General features: G+C 36.3%; 1 protein-coding gene across 4 annotated transcripts in view; it reads right to left on the bottom strand.

Moving 5' to 3' along the window:
• Nucleotides 1-20,394, bottom strand: part of SPAG17 (sperm associated antigen 17) — a 233,117-nt gene that overhangs the window by 112,075 nt on the left and 100,648 nt on the right. For all 4 annotated transcript variants that reach the window (XM_064588562.1, XM_064588560.1, XM_064588559.1 and 1 more), the window contains 4 exons: nt 19,881-19,994; nt 12,201-12,355; nt 7,835-8,013; nt 5,706-5,800 (listed from right to left, as the gene is read on the bottom strand). In XM_064588562.1, coding sequence (XP_064444632.1) covers nt 5,706-5,800; nt 7,835-8,013; nt 12,201-12,355; nt 19,881-19,994 — 543 coding nt within the window. The remainder of the gene's footprint in view (nt 1-5,705; nt 5,801-7,834; nt 8,014-12,200; nt 12,356-19,880; nt 19,995-20,394) is intronic.

The raw sequence follows: 20,394 nt of genomic DNA, 5'->3' as shown, positions 1-20,394 counted from the left end.
TCTATGTTACTTTTGGGTTCTCTCTTTGTTTAGAGGATCCCCTTTCATATTTCTTGTAGGGGGTTTGGTGATCACAAATTCTTTTAGTTTCTGTTTGTCCTGGAAGATTTTTATCAGTCTTTCTATTTTGAATGACATACTAGCTGGATAAACTATTCTTGGCTGCATATTTTTCTCATTTAGTACCCTGAGTATGTCATGCCAGTTCTTTTTGGCCTACCAGGTCTCTGTGGAGAGGTCTGCTGGCAGTCTAATGTTTCTACCCTTGTATGTTAAGGACCTCTTGTTTTGAGCTGCTTTCAGGATTTTCTCTTTATCTCTGACATTTACAAGCTTTACTATAATATGTCAGGGTGTTGATTTATTTTTATTGATTTTGAGGGGGGTTTTCTGTGCCTCTTGGACTTGAATGCTTGTTTTCTTTCTCAGATTAGGGAAGTTCTCAGCTATGGTTTGCTCAAATATACCTTCTGTCCCTCTCTCTCTCTCATTCCTCTTACTCTTGGACCCCAATAATTCTAGTATTTTTTGCTTTATGGTATCACTCATTTCTCAAATGCTCCCTTCATGATCTAGTAGTTGTTTTTCTCTCTTTTCCTCAGTTTCCTTACTTTCCATCATTTTGTCTTCTATATCACTGAATCTCTTTTCTGCCACATTTACCCTAGCTGTTAAGAGTGTCCACTTTAGAGTGCATCTTAGTTAAAGCATTTTTAATTTTGGCCTGATTAGATTTTAGTTCTCTTATTTCTGTAGTAAGGGATTCTCTAGTTATGCTTTTTTCAAGTCCAGCTAGTATCTTTATAATCATTTTGAATTCTAGTTCTGACATCTTAATTATATCCATATCAATTAAATCTATGGCAGAGAGTATTACCTTTGGTTCTTTCTTTTTTTGTGAACTTTGCTTTCTAGTTATTTTGTCCAGAGAAGAATATATGAATGAGTGAACAAAATAAAAAATATTAGCCATGACCCCAGCGAAATATACACTAGACAAATCCAAAGAGATAGGAAACCAAAAAAAAAAAAAGGATATAAGAAAGAATATAATCTCACAGGTGGACAAAACGGAGTGATCCAGTTGGTCCTAGGTGTATTTTGGTCTATTAGAAGACACTAAATCCCAAAATTGTAAAGAAAGAAAAACTCATATATATATTTTTATATATAAATATATATATATTTATATTATATATTAATATAAATATATATTATATATAAATAACTCACATATATATCTCATATATATAAATAACTCATATAAATATATATATAAAAACATATATATAAATAAAATTGAATAGTGAAAGGAAGCAAAAAATGAAGAATATAAATTATAAATGTAAAACTGAAAATTTAGAAAAGACTTAAAAAAGAGTTGATAAAATAAGAAACTAGTTGGACAGGAAAAAAAAAAAGAAAAAGAATTTTAAATTGAATGACTAAAGAATCATGAGATGAAACCTCGAATTCTATATACTATTTTCCCCTAGTACAGGAGATTTCCATTCTGTGTGATCCATAAACTTGGTATTAGCCTGATATTCCTGCTGGTCTTCTGCAGGTGGGGTCTTTGATTCTCCGGTGTCTTTGCCTGGGTAGAGTTGCACTGCCCCTTGCCAGGGGGCCAGGCTCAGTGTAAGCTGCATCAGATTGCTCTATGTAGCTTTTGTTCCCTGAAGGCTTTCCCCTCAGCTTTAGAGGATGGAAAAAAAAATGGCAGCCACCCAATCTCCAGCCTCAGAGCTGAATTATCATGGCCCCTACACTTCAGTTCGCCCTCAGGAAAAAGTACTCAGTTACTTTTGTGTGTGCCAAACTCTGAAGACTCCTAAGGTGCAAACCTGCACCAATCCTCCTGGGTGGAGGAGGAGGGTCACTGTGCTTGCCTGATCCTGTGCACATCCATGCTGCTCCTAGTTTCTCAGTGCTAATGTCTTATCATACCAAAATGACAAATAGCTATTTCTTTTATCACACATATTTGGTCACTAAGATTTTGCTAATTGTTGACTTCAGTAAAAAAACGAAACATTTTTAATTATTAAAAGCCATACATATTTCTTTTACAATGTACATTTTATTTCTTGTCATTTATATTCACTCAAAACTCTAAGCAAGAACATCTATAATGCTTCATGAAGTATCTCTTAATTCTATTAAAGAATGAATGATGTTTAAATGGGTGGGGTGACATCAAGACAGGATCTTGGTTTCATTTCATTTAAAAGCTAATGCAGATAACAGAAACTGTATCCTAAAGCTGGTAGATCGGGTATCTTTTTTTCAGCACTTACCATTCAGACAGTAATGATGTTTGAGGGCATCTTAACCTAAACAAGTATTTAGCATTACATCTCACCTGGGTCAACAGTCTAGGGTATCAAAGTTAAACTGTGTTACTGTAAATTAATGGAAAATGTAACTGCACTTTGCTGAAAGATCAATGTCCAATAAAGGCTGCACAATCAAAAAAAAAATTGTATTTCAACATAATTGGTTTCCTTTGTAATTTTTCTTTTTATTTTGTGCACTTACAAACAATCTGAGAAGGGTGTCTATATAGAGACTTCACCAGGCTGCCAAAGGGTCCTCATAGAGGTTCTGCCACTTGTTGGGCCCCTCCTTGGAGAGTGGTTGCCCAGTTGTGCTGGGGTTCACAGTTATGGCAACACTGAGCTGAGAGCCCACTCCCAGGCTCACTGAATGTAGTCTGCTTCCCTGCTCCAATGCTTGGGAACTTTGCCACACTCGGGCACCCCCATTCTTTCTGTGACCGTGGGGATCCTGAGACCACACTGTCCCACCTAGGATTCTGCTCTCCTTCACCACCTGAGCATCTTTCAGGCAGTGGCATCCCTCACTGGAGCAGACTTTTAAGAGTTCCAGTTTTGTACTCCATTGCTATATCACTTTCCAGTAGCTGGCTTACAGAGGCTCCCTCTCCCTGTGGTTTGTCTTCCAATATATCCCCTTAGATTCACTTCTCCACACCTCCTACCTTGCAGAAAGTGGTCAATTTTCTATTTGCTGAATTGCAGCAATTCTTTTCTTAGATCTCAGGTTGAATTCACAGGTGTTCAGAATAATTTGATAGATATCTAGCTGAATTCAAGGGACCAGATGAAACTACGGTCCCCTACTCTTTCTGCCATCTTCCCTCCTCCAAGTAAAAACCCTTCCTTAATTTATTTTCAAGGCAAACTAACCTTAATACTGATTCTTGTTAATAACAACGTGAAAGTCTATAGACTAATTTCATTTATCATGGACACAAAAAATCTAGATAAAATAGTATCAGACCAAACCCAGTTGTTTAGTAAAATAATAACATACCATGAAAAAAATGTGTTATAATTCTTAATCTATAATGTGCATAAAAGTGGTTCTAGGAGCTTATTAAAAATTAAAATTCCTAAATTCTACTCAAGAAGATGCAATTAAGATGGAGTAAAAGTATCTGTATTTTAAGTCTCTCTTCTCCCCAGAGACCCCTAGGCAATTATAAATATGTCATTATGTGGGATGAGGACAAAATTTTAGGAAATATTGAAGAGGAGTTTGTTTTAAAAATGCAAAGTTTATTCATATTATTAAATAAATCTCCATAATTCAATATATCAATAAAATAAAGGAGGAAAACCAACATACATTTTAAAAATTTAATAAAATTAAGCAGCAACAAATAATAAACTTAAAGATTTGGCATGTAATTATTTTTACCATTAAGACCAAGAAGCCAGGGAGGCTCACCAATATAAACCTACATTGTTTTGAGGTTTACTGCATACTGATGGGAGTGTGGAAGTCAGCTCTTGCCTACCTGATATTTAAGCTTACAACAAAGCTATTATAATTAAAATAGTATGGTGCTTGCAAAGGAACAATTAAGAAGGTGACTGAAACAGAATACAGCATTAAAAAATGGATCCAAAAAAATAAATGGGTGAAGGGGTTTAAGAGGTACAAATTTCCATGTATAAAATAAGTAAGTCACAAAAATAAAAATAAATAAATAAGTACCTATTATGTTATATAGTCAACATTCCAATTCAGTTGTGGTGTGTGGGGAGGTGATTAATGTTACATTTAATAAAGTGGTACTAGTAAAATGACGATCCATGTGGGCAAAGAAAAAACCCCTTTCATTATACTATAAAAAATGAATTTCAGGTAGATTTGATATCTAAATATAAAAAAATATATCATGAAAATATTCTAAGAGAGTACAGGAAAATTGATGTAAAATCAAGGTGGAATCATTCTGTTATAAGCCCTGAAACCATAAAAAGAATGACAGATTTAAAAAAAAATTTTTTTTGGAGAAGCTATAACATGCATACAAAAACAGCATAAATCCTAACTGAATAGCTGAATGAATTATCACCAAGTAAATGCTCCTGTAACCACCACCAGGTCAAGAAACAGGCTATTTCCCACTCCTCTGAAGCCCTCCTCAGGCTTCTTTCCGATCACTTCCTATTTCTACTGTCCTAAAGGCAGCCATTATGCTAATTTGCAATACTTCAGCTTAGTTTTGTGTGTTTTTAAGCTTTATGTAAATGAAACCATACATAATGGATATATTCGTTTCATTCTCTTTTCTTGTGCTCAATATGATGTTTGTGAGATTCATCCATATTTCTGGGTGTAGCTGTTGGTCATTCATTCCCAAAGCTTCACCAGTATTTCATTGTATGGCTGAACCATACTAGGCACTCCACTGATGAATATTTGAATGTTTCTAGTTTGGGAGAATTAAAAAATAATGCTGCAAGAACAACTTTGTCCATGTGTCTTGGTGTATACATGCATGCATTTTTATTAGGTATATACCCAGGAGTGGAATTATTAGGTTAAAAAGAAATTGTATGCTTGATTTTAATAGGTACGTCCAGTTTTCCAAAGTAGAAGTGCCCACTTATATTTCAATCAGCAGTGTATGAGAATTCAATTTGCTTCACATCCTTGCCAAAATGTGGTATTATGTCTTTCAAATTTTGGCCAAAAATGATTGATCTGACTACATAAAAGTAAAATATTTCTGTATAAATAGAAACATAAATGACACTTATTAATAAGGAAATTGTTTAATACTTTACATATATCCAAATTATAGACTAATAATATTGCTATGAAAATAAGTTAGATCTCTAGATATTATCTGGAAGTGATAGTCATGATATGTTGCTAAGAAAAAAAGGTATGTAGCAGAGTAGAAAAAAAAAATACCAATCTAAATCAAAACCAAACAAATGAAGACCTTTTTTATATTTGTGCATGCTTGCATGTATGAGTAAAGAGCATACCAAATCGTTATTATTTCTTATTTTCAGGGGCTTAGAAGAACCAAAGTAATTTTGATTTATTATAAGCCATATATCAATTTTGTAATTAAAATTCCGATTAAAAATTGGAAACAAAAACCAAACACCTGCAACAGAAACAGACAGTATACTAAGTATGAACAAGGCACTGCCCTGGATTTTGGTTGTATAAAAATGAATGACAAAGAGTCCTTTAAAGGTTTATCACCTGGAGAAGGAGACAGATCGGTGGAGAGACTGCTTTTTCATTGCAGATTCAATTATTTCTGAGAGTTTAGTTAAAAAGATCACTTCTGTTACACCACACCAACCCTCTACCACACAATAAATTTGAATTTGTAATGATTCAGTGTCATTTGCCTTTCCTTGAATTACCTTGAGAGAGCCTTCTAAAATGAAAGGAATCTTGATTTCCTTCTCTTTTTCTTTTTCTTGATCCACTATCTCTGTTTTGCTCATTCCTTTGTTACCTATAACCAGAGAAAATTAAACTTCTTAGTAACTCTCTACAACAAAGTTTCATAGAAGTACCAAATTTCTGGATTATAGAGGATCTTAAGAATGGTGTTTTTGTTTTTGTTTTTAAATGTTTTATTTATTTATTCATGAGAGTCAGAGAGACAGAGAGGCAGAGGCAGAGAGAGAAGCGGGCTCCCCGCCTAGCAGGGAGCCTGATGCAGGACTCGATCCCAGGATCCTGGGATCATGACCTGAGCAGAAGGCAGACGCTTAACCATCTGAGCCACCCAGGTGCCCTGGATTATAGGGGATCTTAAAGGCTATCAAGTCCAACTCTCCATTCATTCATTCCTCACTCTTTCTCGCTGTCTCCAGAGTGGATGTCTGAAGTGGAACTGAGCTCCTCCAGAGATGAGGAAGTCACCATTGTCCTCATCCTTGTTGTTGGTGGAAGCAGTGCATTCCATCCTCACTGTGTTGCCACCTTGAAGCTTTAATTGAAGTGGTCTCTCTCTCCCTACAGCTTTAACCTAATTAATCCTAGTTTAACCCCTTAAAAGACCACACAGAACAAATCTAACTTATATTGAAGCCCTGCTCTTGCCATTATAGTCGTTCCATTTTGAAGATTTTCAATTTTCCTGACTTAAAAGGTCTCAAACTGAATGCAATACCTACCAAGTGTGTTCCCATCCCAAACTGACCATTATCTGGATTTCCCCCAGGCATCTAGATGGTAATTAAGCTTTTGATTCTGTTCAGAAGCAGAATAAAGAAAAGGCAGTCAACCCACAATTTTTCCTGCTCATAGACAAGTGTGGCCCTAGACTCTATTGTGAGAGGGTGGCCCTACCTCTCTTTTTTATACACTCCCCATCCATCATTCCAGGCACTATCAGGAGGAAGCCCAGGCTGATGGATGGATTGATTATATAAGCATTTTGGTGGATGGTGACTGATTCATTACCAACTTGGCTTTCTAATTTTTATTTTATTTTATTTTATTAATTTATTTATTTTTTAAAGATTTTATTTATTTATTTGACAGACAGAGATAGAGCGAGAGAGGGAACACAAGCAGGGCGAGTGGGAGAGGGAGAAGCAGGCTTCCCGCGGAGCAGGGAGCCCGATGCGGGGCTCGATCCCAGGACCCTGGGACCATGACCTGAGCCGAAGGCAGACGCTTAACGACTGAGCCACCCAGGCGCCCCTCTAATTTTTATTTTAAAAATCAAGCCGGCACAAATTCCTTTGGTAATTTACAGAAGTTGCAAAATCTTTGGAAAATACATAGCTTTGCTTTTTTACGAGAAATCACTCTCAACTTTTGCTATCAGAGATAATGAATGTTATTAACATGGAAAACATTACCTATCATGAACCTAGTGAGATATCCCTATTTTCCAGACAAGTTCCCTCATTGCTTTACTTCTTTATCAAGTATCCTTCCTCTTTTTTTTTTTCACCCTCTTTCCCTTCCCCAACAACATCAAAACCATGGAAATGAACAAAAATAATTGTATGTATTGATCCCAAATCCTGTCAAGTGCCTGTCAAAAGCCCCCAAGAATCCTTTTTCCCTTTATTTTTAGGTTCCTACCCCCAATTAGTCTTGGGACTCTTCTACTTGCTCTTCTAAGAAAGGTCTTGTTTTAATCTCAGTTTTGGAATCTATAAGTATTCTAATGGAGAGATACTGACTCTGAATTTGCCTCATATATTATCAATAAATCCTAGATAGCTGAACCTATCAACCCTGCCAAAATAAAGACATCTGGCATTTCCCTAACGTTACATTTAATCTGCAGGACAGATCGAATATTCTAGGTCTGGCGGGAAGTGGCATCAATATAAGACAAATATTCCATTATCCCATCATCAACCTCATCATATTTGGAATGCAGCTATTCTATTTTTTAGAGAAAGTAAAGAGTCACAGAAATTTATAGGCAACTCTTTTTAATATTTAAGTATCCAGTCTTGATTACATTAACAAATAGGAGGATGTCTTTGAACTTTACATGTAAGTTCAACCAGTTACTTACTTTTAGATTTTTTAACAGCATTAATTTTGCCAGGAGAAGTGATTTTGGCACCAGCAGATTTCAATTCCAGCTCAGCCTTCGTCCTAGCGATTTCCTCAGCCATTTTAGATTCCTGATATATGGCTTCTTCTTTTACGATCCAATCTTGAATGGATTTTGCCACAAGTTCCAAATAATTCCTTTAAAAAAAGCAAAAAAGAGCAAATGACAATTGAGTTACTATTAATTATAATCAATCAATACTAAAGATACCAACTGTGCAAATGAACTTTTCAAAAATGAACTGATCCTAAATTGCCCATGTAACAAATGCAATAGACTCAGATATATCCTAGATGTAATTTGTACAAAGTAGTCAAATACAAATATCCAGTGAGCATATGAAAAATGCCAACTTCATCCACAATTAAAGACATACAAATTTAAAAATGAGATGTTTCCAGCCCAGCAGAAGATGAAAAAATTTGATACTCTCAACACTGTTAACTGGAGAGTAATATGGTGCAATCTCTTTTTAAGGAAATTTTATAGCATAATAGAAACTCTTTTAATTGATGACAGCTAATGACTCACTGGATTAATTGAAATGCTCCAGTCTTTCTATAAAACTTACTGGACTGCAAATTTCCACACCCTAAATACTGTGCCCTACACTGCTTGTGCACTTAGGCTCACACCAGCCAGTTGTTCACCAGGAGTAGGTCATATCTGTTCCCAAACTCATTCATTCTATTTATGCTGATGATTGTACTTATTTTTAATGAAATATTATGTATACTTATATGAATGTCCTGAGAGAGTTATTTCTGAGGAAATAATTTGAAATATTTAGGTTTGACAATCAAGATTAGTTATTGTCAAATTGTGTGAAAGTAAGGCCTAAGGCTTGAAAAATAAAATTAGAGGGATTCTATACTCAGGTTATTTCACAATTTTCTTTCATTCTTGATCCCTTTTAAAGAAATAAACTGAAAACTGTAGACTATGAGTTATGGGTATGCAACATCTTCATTGGGAAGGGAAAAGACATCTCAAACTCAACCTGTTCCCAAACTGACTGATCTTCCTCTCCAAACTGCCCTGTCAAGGTCAAGCCTTTTGGCATCTCAGCTGATGGCAAGTCTATACTTGTAGTTGATCAACCCAAATGCCCTGAAGGCATCCTTGACCATGCTTATTTTCTCATACTCCCCTTCCAATCTGTTGGGAGACCCAAATGATTTTTTAAAACACATATTTAAAATACATTCAAAATCTAATCACTTCTCACTTACTTCACTGTTATTTTCCTGGTTTAAGCCACCATCACCTCTTGCTAGGATGGCTGCAGTAGCCTCCCAACCAGTCTCCATGTCCCTACTCTTGACGCCCTGTAGTCTATTCTCAACAGAGTCACCAGAGAGATTCTTTTCATTCTTAAGTCAGATCATGTCTCTCTCCAGTTCAGAACCTTTCAATGAGTCTGCTTTTCAAACAAAACCTAGAGTTCTTGCTATTTTTCTATGATGAGGGAACACAGCTAAATCAGTATTCAAATGAGATGACAAAATAGACAATATTTCAGCATGCAATGATTCAGGAATTCACCAGCCACAGATACGTTCTGAAAGAATTACTCACAAATGTACTCCAGCTGCATTGAAAAAATAAATTCAAGAAAGAAGACAACATGGGATATAAATAAAAGGGCTGAGGAAAAAAACAGTACAATTTGTAATTAAATGTAAATAATTATTTGTGTTACTTGTCTGTGATTAAAAAATATTACTTAATAATTGGAAATAAAATTTGGAAATAAAATTTCAAAATGGAGGTAGGCTATTAGTTGGGAGTAAGTGGAAATATGTTAAAAATTTTAACATTTTCTGTGAAATGATATTAATACTCATTAACTCCAATTTTGATATAAAATATTTAAATATCTGATTTAAAAGGATAACCTCTAGAAGGATATAAATAGAATGTATAACTTTAAAAACATCACACACTAAGAATGAACTAAAAATTCGATCTAACAAAAGGAAGAAAAGGGATTATTAATCCTAAAGTAGAAATATGCTTATTAAATGCTAAGAATGAGGCCAAAGACATTATTGATAAAAATAGAAGTGAATAGATTAATTCTTTAAAATACAAAGTTTTAGGGGCACGTGGGTGGCTCAGTGAGACAGACATCTGACTCTTGATTTTGGCTCAGGTTGTGATCTCAGGGACATGAGATAGAGCCCCCGTTGGGCTCTGAGCTGGGCATGGAGCCTGCTTAAGATTCTCTCTCCCTCTGCTCCTCCCCCAATACTTCTGTGCTATCTCTTTCTCTCTCAAAATAAAATAATAAAATAAATAAAATAAAATAAAATAAAATAGGGGCACCTGGGTGGCTCAGTTGGTTAAGCATCTGCCTTCAGTTCAGCTCATGATCCAGAGTCCTGAGATCGAGTCCCATATTGGTCTCCCTGCTCAGCAGGGAGTCTGCTTCTCCCCCTCTACCCTTCCCCCCTGTTCATGATCTCTCTTTCACTGTCTGTCTCTCTCAAATAAATAAAATCTTTAAAAAAATGGGTGCCTGGGTGGCTCAGTTGGTTAAGTGTCTGCCTTCGGCTCTGGTCATGATCCCAGGGCCCTAGGATTGAGTCCTGCATCAGGTTCCTTGCTCTGCAGGAAGCCCGCTTCTCCCTCTCCTCCCAGCTTGTACTCTCTCACTGTCTCTCCTACTTTTTCTCTCAAATAAATAAATAAAATCTTTAAAAAAAAGTAAATAAAAAATAAAAAATAAAATAAAATATAAAGTTTTAAAATATTGTTATTAATTATTACTAAAATCTTTTAAAAGACAGAGGATCTCAGAGTAGCTGAAAAAATCCAAGCTGATATTTAAAAGACATTTAGCTACAAATCAAAATGATGCAGAAAAATAAAAGGGTGGCAGATGGCTGGCTAGGAAGCCGGAAAAGGTCCAGATCCTTGATGACTCTGGTGAGTAGCTGCACTATCCCCGAGACACTGCCCAAGTCCAGATTTCTCACTACAGAAGAAAAATAATCCCCTTATTAGTTTAACCACTGTAGTCAGTTTTCTATTAATATTGTGAAACATAATTCCTAGTTGACACATAAAATGATTGAGAAAGTTATATCAGTAATTTTTTTATATAAAAGAGACTCCAATCAAACATGGTGAAATTCAAGGTCAAAAGCATTCAAGGGAACAAGAGGGACATTTTAAAATGTTGCTAAAACTTACAATGCATTAAGAAGAATGCTTCTAAAAATACAGATTCAAAAATCAATTTAAACATACACACAGATACACACAGTACACGTGCAAAACTGACAGGAGAAACAGACAAAATTATAATCATAAAGACAGACACTAATACATCTGTCTCAGGAATGGACATTTGAACATGAGAATAATGTTTGATTTTATTCTAACAGACATCCAAAATCCAAATGTCATGCATGAAGTTGCAGAACAATGTAAATTACCAAAAGTAATTGAAGAAGAAATAGAAATCCTGAATAGAAGATTAACTTTAGAAGAACTGCAAAGGTTGTAGATAATCTGTTCTTCATCTTTTCACACTATCATCTCTCCCATTGGGCCCTGCCATCCAGCCCCCAAGGAGCCACTATCTCTAAATGGTTTTCCATGTGAAGTGTTCCTACCCTTCCCAAAATAATGCACTATATTATGTAAGCTGTATATGTAAGCAAAGGATTAGCACAGGACCTGTTTCCCCAGTTATTCTGTAAGTCCATTCTCTATCTTTCTGTATCCTTTTAAGCTAAAACAATGCTGTACAAATAATAAATACTGGATATATATTAACCAGCAGTGAAAAAAATAATGAAATATTCTCATCATTACTGAGAAGGGAGAAGAAAGTTTAAGATCATGAAGAAATAATTAAGGAGCTTGGAAGAAAAAAAAAATCACTGATTCTTAGAGATCTCAGTTTGCTGAGCGACTGGCTGTGTGTTGATAAGTCACTCAGTTGCCCTACTTTTGAGTCTTCCCCAGATCAAGTGGAGTTACCCAAAATCAGCATGCAGAATGTCATGTTTTATAGTTTCTACTTGAAATCTTTCAGACGCAGTTTTATTAGAACCTAAATAAATCAAGTGTAAGGTAATAGTATCCTCATTAGACTTAACTGGTCCAGGAATGATGACTGTCTTCTTTAGTGGTATAGCTTGGTGCTTATCACAGTGGCTGGTACGTCTCAAACATTCAACTTGGTGAACTAAATTGAAGTTTTCTTTGACTTGAACCACCTTGCTTAGACTAAGGAACTAAAAACCAAGTAACTAAGTAACTAACAAGCTAACTAAACTAAGATAGCTATTAACTAAACTAAGTTGGTTACCTGAATCCAACATTGGAGTGAAGAGCAATATTCCAATGTTCACAATGCATATGTTGTATATTCATTGGATTATGAAAGACTAAAAGTAGAGAGTTGTCCTGGGTATGGTAATAAGAATCAATCCACCTGTATTGCTGGCTGGCTTCTTGAAGAACCTGAAATCAAAATATTTGCATTGTTGTGCACCCCCCCCCCCCCACCCCAGAGGAAGGGTCTCCTGCTAGGGCATATCTCAGCCCCCTATCTTCCTCTTTTTATTTCTACACTGTTAGTCTCACTGTTCGTGAGAACATAAGTGGTAGATTTTTTTTTTGGAGCTGAATTCAGCAACTCTTATAGGAAAACAGATACTAGGTTCCAGGCATAGAGGAATTTGCTCAAATGTTTTTTTATTAAGGCTAGGGAATAATAATTAAGTCAAGCAGTTATTTAACATTTCCCATGCCGTCAAACAGATCATTTCATTTTATCATCATTAAAATCCCCAGATCAATAGGTACAATTATTTTTCCCATTTCAAACTACTAAAATCCTCATTTTTTAGTGGAAATTGGGGCTGCGAGAGGATAAGAGATTCATCCAACAACACAGAGCTCATAAGTTCTAGGACCAGTGCTCACATCAGTCCAAGTGTCACCATTTTTGCATTCCAAAGAGTGCTCTCCACTATACCAAGCTGTAGTATAGAGAAACGAAGTGAGTAGTCTTTCTCACACATACTGTTCCAAATGACTTCTACCCCTGGCCTTTTCTAAAACATTCCACCCTCAGCATGCCCTGCAATTGCAGCTACCAATAGAGGGGCAGAGAGGGCAGGCACACTTGTGTCCTGCTTCCATTTCACTGCTAATCAACATAAGGAAACATGGTCACAGGAAAATAAATTAGATAGCTGTGGGTTGTTGTTTTGTTTTCGTTTTCAACATCAATCTCATGTAGGAACTTTCACTTTTCTACTCTTTGGGTGATCTGAAGTCATAGAATTGCACATCATGTTAGGAAAGGACTGTTTTACTTTTGCTTTCAATTTTACACTGGTAGCATTACCAAAATAATACATTGACTTCCCCAATCTAGTCCCCTGTATGAGAGTCTTTATGGAGTGGCATTTAAACTTTTACATCTGTTCCCTGAGAAGTAATACCAGAAATACACATGTGGTGAATATTTTTGCGTGAATTGCTTTTGTTTGTTTTTGTTACAGAGGGTACTATCCGTTACTTATTTTTTGGAAAAGCAAATTCCTTTTAGACTTTAAACCCCCAAACCAAATATGTTCATTTCCGATGAATATATATCCTTCTTTCCATTAGAGAGCTCTACAAAATTTGTTTTCATATTTACTTCGGCTGCTAGAATTTACAGCACTAAGTTTCTCAGAGTTATAGTTGCTCTCAATCAGTGCTTAACAAGTTTTCATATAATATCTTTCCTCTCCTTTTTTTTACTATCTGGCTTTTACCTATTAGTCTATATTAATATTGGTGGTGCCATAATAATAGTTTTTTTTTTAATTAAAAATAAACACATACTTATTGCAGCATTATTCACAATAGCCAAGATACAGAGGCAACTGGGTACCTGGGTGGCTCAGTTGGTTAAGTGTCTGCCTTCAGCTCAGGTCATGATCCTGGGGTCTTGGGATTGAGTCCTGCATAGGGCTCCCTGTTCAGCAGGGAGCCTGCTTCTCTCTCTCCCTCTGCCCCTCCCCTCTGCTCAGGCTCGTTCTCTCTCTCAAAATAAATAAATAAATAAAAATCTTAAAAAAAAAGATATGGAGGCAACCCAAATGTTCAACCATAAGTGAATGGATAAAGAAGATGTGATATATATATATAGATAGATATAGATATACATATATAGATATATATAAATAAATATATAATGTATACTATATATACAATACTATAGTATATATACTATATATACAATTAAATATATATTTATTGCATATATATATAATTAAATATTACTCAGACATACAAAAGATTGAACTCTTGCCATTTGCAGTAACATGGATGGATCTGGAGGGTGTAATGCTAAATGAAATAAGTCAGTCAGAGAAAGACAAATACCATATGATTTCACTCATATGGAGAATTTACAAAGCGAAACAAATAAACAGAAAAAAGAGACAAACAAAAAAACAGATTCTTAAATACAGAGAGAACACTGGTGGTTACCCAGAGGGGGGGTGGGTGGGGGGATTAAGAGGGCACTTACTGTGATGAGCACGGAGAAATGTATAGAATAGTTGAATCATTATATTTTACAGCTGAAACTAATATAGCACTGTATGTTAATTATACTTCAGTTAAAAAAAATACCTACTATGTGGCAGGTACTGTGTAGGTTCTAGGAAAACAAAAGTGAACAAAAGAAGATTTTCCTTTAAGATCTGATTAAGATTTTTATAGATCATCCTGGATTCAAAGACATATCCTAAGAAGATGAAATTGATGGAGTATCTATCTGATACATAGAATGGATTGGGCAAGAGCAGAAGTGGGGGTTGATGATTAGGAGGATCCTACGGCAGAACAACAGGATGGTAGCTGGACTGACGTATCAACAGTGGAGATGGTGAGGAGCTTTGATGGCATCCAAGTGTGATGATGGATCAGACATGCAGGACACAGGAAAAGCTGAGATAAAGGATGACTCTTAGCCTTTTGGCTTGAAGGTGATACTTTCTGAGATGGGTGAGGAGAGAAACATGCTTAGGTGGGAAAATTATGAGCTTCATCTGAGACATTGAGGCTGAGATGCCTGTCAGAAATTCAAGTGGAATTTGGAGTTAGGTATTCTAGTGTGGAACTCAGAGAGAAATCATTTGGAAGATAAAATTTTAGGAGTCATTAGCATTAAGTCATATATATAGATGAAATCATCACAAGAATGTTTACAGTAGAGAGAAGATGGTTCAGGGCTGAGACTCCAGGCATTTCGATATTTAGACATTAGGTCCACAAAATTTCAAACAGAGCACTGAGGAGAAGTATAGTATGGCATCTTGGAAACCGAGAGTGAGAAGTATTTCACAGTGAAGTGACCAGCTCTGTGATCTTGTTAAAAGGTCAAGGAAGATGAAGAAAGATAAATGTCCATTAGATCTGGCAGGACAGTGATCATGAAGCTTCATGGAATGGTGAGGACAGAGCCAAGCTGAAAAAAAAATAAAGTCTGAAATAAATGTCCAGTTAAAGATGAAAGATTAAACACATGTGCTTCTTGACACCTCACTAAAAGAACAGTAAAATTTTTGGGTTTTAATATCATGAAATTGAGGGTCACAGGAAAGGAGACAAAGACAACACTTTAGAAGCTGGAAAGCAGAAGGATAAGGGATAACTGACAGCAGACATAGAAAACCAAATTCTAAGGTTAATTTCCCAGAGGTTAGAAGTAAACTTACTTGTGTGCAGAAGTGCAGAAAGGCTCAAGAAATGGCAGTATTAGGTACCTCTGAGAGTGGGGAGAAAGTGGCACTGAAAATAGGAAGATTAAAATATTTTTAAGAAGCTATTATGACCCCCAGAAGCCCTTGACGATTCTGAGCAATGGGGTGGCTGCCCATCTCCCCCGTTTGCAGACAAAGGGAGGATTATTACCTACAGAATGATGCAGTGGATTCAAAGAAGGGGACCCTAGGCACTGCCAAGGGAGAGATGTACTACAGAAAAAAAAGGAATTTCATAAAAGTATAAATTGATGTCTAAGAAATATAAGGTGACCTATGTGTGTAATTCTAAATTTTATAGTAGTCACACTTCAAAAGTAAAAAGAAACAGGTAAAGTTAATTTTAAAAATATATTTTGTTTAACCCAATCTGTCAAAAATATTATCATTTCACTATGTAATCAATATAAAAATTGTTAATGATATATATCACCTTTTTTCATATTAAATCTTTGAAATTTGGTATATATACTCATACCAAGTATATAGGATATACATTGTAATATATATGATAATTAGTTATATATATTATATTATATAAGTTTTATATATATATATACAGTATAGCAAACTTACAGAGCATCTCAATTTGGACCAACTACATTTCAAGTATTTGGAAGCTACATGTGACTAGTGGTTACCACATTGAACTATGTAGATCTAGAGGTTGAATGGCAAGGAGCCTAACTGCCTTCCCTGCCCCCCAACAGCTCCCAAATCCCTGACAGATAAATAATGTCTTTCGGTTAGGATTTTAGGATTTTTTCCCCTGGAGAATCTAAATGGCTTAAGAGTACAGACTAATACACCAACACTGATGGGTCTCCCAAGGAAACCACCCAGCCAAATATCCCAAAATGAAATCCATTTATTGACAAATAAATGGCCCTGAGCTCATGCAGCACTTCCTATGATATTTTTAGTGTCTCATTATTAACATGAACAAAAGGGCAAATGTCATTAGGTATTACACTCTAATATGAAAAATGAAGACCCCCGCAAAAAAAAAAACCCAAAAAACTTGAGAAAAAAACAAAATGAACTTGAGGAAAAAGAGACAATGCAGGGAGAAAACACTAAGACTTCAAAGGACTTTAACATTCTCACAGAGATGAGAAGATATGGTATCAGGGAATGTGAACAAGATGCTATAAAAAGGTAATTTGCAATTATAAATAGAACTTTAGGAAATTAACCATGATGATAACAGAAAAAGAAGGCTCAGTAGAAGAACTGGGTGAAAGCTGAGCCGTATCTCCGGAACAAGAAGGCAGGTATTGGAAATTAGGAGAGGAAAAGTAAGCAAATTGGAAGTTCAGTCCAGGAAGTCCAGCACTAGAATAACAGGAGTTCCAGAAAGAAGGAAGAGAAAAAATGGAAAGGAGATGATGATCAGAGAAATGACTAGAACATTTCCCAGAATATAAAGACAGGAGTTTCTGGATTGTACCAGGCTTACCAGTATGATACTTGGAAAGAGAACCAGCAACAGGAAACCAAGAACACTGGAACAAACAGAAGATCTTAAAATCTTCCAGAGAGCAGAAAATAAACAGACTCGAACAACTGATCAGGAATCAGAATTTCATTTTTATTTTCTCAAGGACAATCCAAGAAGCTAGAACACTACTGAGGAATGGCTTCAAATTTTCAGGGAAAATGTCTTCTAACTTAGCATTTTATATAAATGTCACTCAGATGTAAGGGTAGAACTAAGATGTTCTCAAACATCCAATGCTCCCCAAATTTACCTGCCATCTATTTTATTTTTTATTTATTTTTTATTTTTTTATTTTATTATGTTATGTTAATCACCATACATTACATCATTAGTTTTTGATGTAGTGTTCCATGATTCATTGTTTGCGTATAACACCCAGTGCTCCATGCAGAACGTGCCCTCTTTAATACCCATCACCAGGCTAACCCATCCCCCCACCCCCCTCCCCTCTAGAATCCTCAGTTTGTTTCTCAAGTCCATAGTCTCTCATGGTTCGTCTCCCCCTCCGATTTCCCCCCCTTCATTTTTCCCTTCCTACTATCTTCTTTTTTTTTTTAAACATATAATGTATTATTTGTTTCAGAGGTACAGATCTATGATTCATCAGTCTTACACAATTCACAGCGCTCACCATAGCACATACCCGCCCCAATGTCTATCACCTAGCCACCCCATCCCTCCCACCCCCCCCACTCCAGCAACCCTGTTTGTTTCCTGAGATTAAGAATTCCTCATATCAGTGAGGTCATATGATACATGTCTTTCTCTGATTGACTTATTTTGCTCAGCATAATACCCTCCAGTTCCATCCATGTCATTGCAAATGGCAAGATTTCATTCCTTTTGATGGCTGCATAATATTTCATTGTATATATATACCACATCTTCTTTATCTATTCATCTGTCAATGGACATCTTGGCTCTTTCCATAGTTTGGCTATTGTGGACATTGCTGCTATAAACACTGGGGTGCACATACCCCTTTGGATCCCTACATTTGTATCTTTGGGGTAAATATCCAGTAGTGCAATTCCTGAGTCATACGGTAGCTCTATTTTCAACTTTTTGAGGAAACTCCATACTGTTTTCCAGAGTCCTGCCATCTATTTTAATTCAGGAAGCAACTAGAAGAGATAGTCCCCTACAAAAGGAGAGTAACCCGAGAAAGAAGATGACATGGGGTTCAGAAGCCTGAGTATCTGGCTGGAAAGAGAGGCCAAAGCTGTGGCCAGGATGACAATAAAGAAAACTGCCAGGTCCACAGCCGCGAAGCAGGCCTGGAGGGCTAGTGGGAGTTCAGAACATATGGGAGAGAGGTGGCTTAGATAGTAAAACTGATAGAATGCCCGTTAGGTTTGAATGTATTGAGAGGAGATTTTACTCTTTGGTAGAGAGCGTGGGGGTGAGTAATGACAAATGCGTAGTAAACTACACAAATGAAGAAAATGGGAAAACAAACTCTGGGGAAAACAAAAATTAGTATCAAAAAGGGAAATGTAATCATAGGGTATTTACATGGTTCAGCTATGAATAAATAACATTTATTCAAATGAAATATATATTGAATATTGGTCTAACCAAAAATGATGATATGGTTAACAGTGTTAGCAGATGGCAAGAAGTGCTCATGTGTGTGTAGGAGTGTATGAGTGAGTGTGTACTTGTTTGCGTGTGTGTGTGTGTGTGTGTGTTGCATGGGGGTTGGCAGAGCTGTTTTCTCAAGAGGGAATCAATTGATGATGATGCCCAACCAAAACTAAAACTAAACTTACTGAGTTAAGTAACACCAGAAATAGGTAAATAGGTAAATAAGTAATTAGGTAAATAAATACCTTGAAGGTTTTTACCTCTGGAATTTAAGCATAGGGGTGGGAGAGAGCTGCTATTTTTTGTAAGACTCTATATAGAACTTTTTGGCTTTAACAATATGTGGATGTAAAACTTTGATACTGGTAAGATTAAAACTAAAAAAGATAAAACAAAAATTAGTATGGGTTTTTGCATAAAACATGTAAACAGAAAATGTACGATTCCTTGTTTTTTTTCATAGTGGTTAAGAGCACAAGTTCTGGGGCCAGATTTCTTGGGTTCATATCCTGCTTCTCTCACTCACCAGCCAGTGACCTTGGGCAAAAGTTACTGCTGGTCAAGTTGTCTCAGTTTCCTATGATTTACATAGTTTCTATTTTATAGGATTGTTGCAAGGATTAAATGAGCAGATAACACTTACAAGCCATTGCTAGCATATAGTTAAGTGCTCAATAAATGCTAACTATTGCAGGTTCCATTGACTTGTTAACTGTATCAGGTCAATACTTTGGTGCCTGGGTGCCTCAGACAGTTGGGCATCCAACTCTCAGTTTTGGCTCAGGTCATGATCTCAGGGTCCTCAGGCTCCATGCTCAGTGGGGAGTCTGCTTGAGATTCTCTCTCTCCCTCTTCCTCTGCCCCTCCCCCTGTTCTCTTTCAAATAAATAAATCAATCTTAGAAAAAAAAATACTTCTAAATGCAGTGAAAACTTAATAGAAAGGATAGGCAATATGGGAAAAATAAGGTTGCTGTCAGCTTGGGAATAAATTCCTTTTATAGCTGAAGTAAATGGGAATATTGATCAGAACGAGATCTGAGAGAGTGACCTAGAAGTGAACTGTTCTAAATCACCCCATGACTCCCCAAACCTGTCCAACCGTCTCCTAGAGACTCACGGTTCATTAATACCTGAAGCAGAACTTTCGGTTTAAAATGTTCAGTGAAACTCCAGTCCATTAGACTGCGTTGTTGCGTTTTCTTTATGTCCTCTAACTTGGCTTCCACAGTCATCTTCTTGGGTTTCTAAAAAAATCACAGGAGTGCAATTTCAGCTTTAATTTGTGCAAGTCCAAATGGAGCCCTCTTGGACTCCATCAACTAACCAGCACGCAGTCCATCTAATTGGGGAAATCTGCATATGTATAAATCCATATGGCAACATTTTAGGAGAACTGCTGCCAGAAAGAGTATGCCTTTGAGTTTTTTTTTTTTTTTATGAGCAACATAATCTAAATATTTTTATTGTTAGGTTATACTCTTCTGAGTCCTGTTAGCAATTATAGGCAGGTTTTCTGAACTCACTTCAAGACAGCATTAGTTCTACATGGCTGTATGGTCAGCAGGTGTTTGTGAGGTTGCCAAGCCACACTGTCTAGAGAGGGGCATGGAGCTTGGAAGTTTTGCTTAAGCCGCTAGTGAAATT

This window comes from Mirounga angustirostris, unplaced genomic scaffold (genome assembly GCF_029215605.1).
Source record: "Mirounga angustirostris isolate CCGP_5_RB_7025 unplaced genomic scaffold, mMirAng1.0.hap1 SCAF_4, whole genome shotgun sequence".
Classification (NCBI taxonomy): domain Eukaryota; kingdom Metazoa; phylum Chordata; class Mammalia; order Carnivora; family Phocidae; genus Mirounga; species Mirounga angustirostris.
The sequence above is the reverse complement of the archived record's forward strand: the minus strand, read 5'-3'. Positions and strand labels throughout refer to the sequence as shown.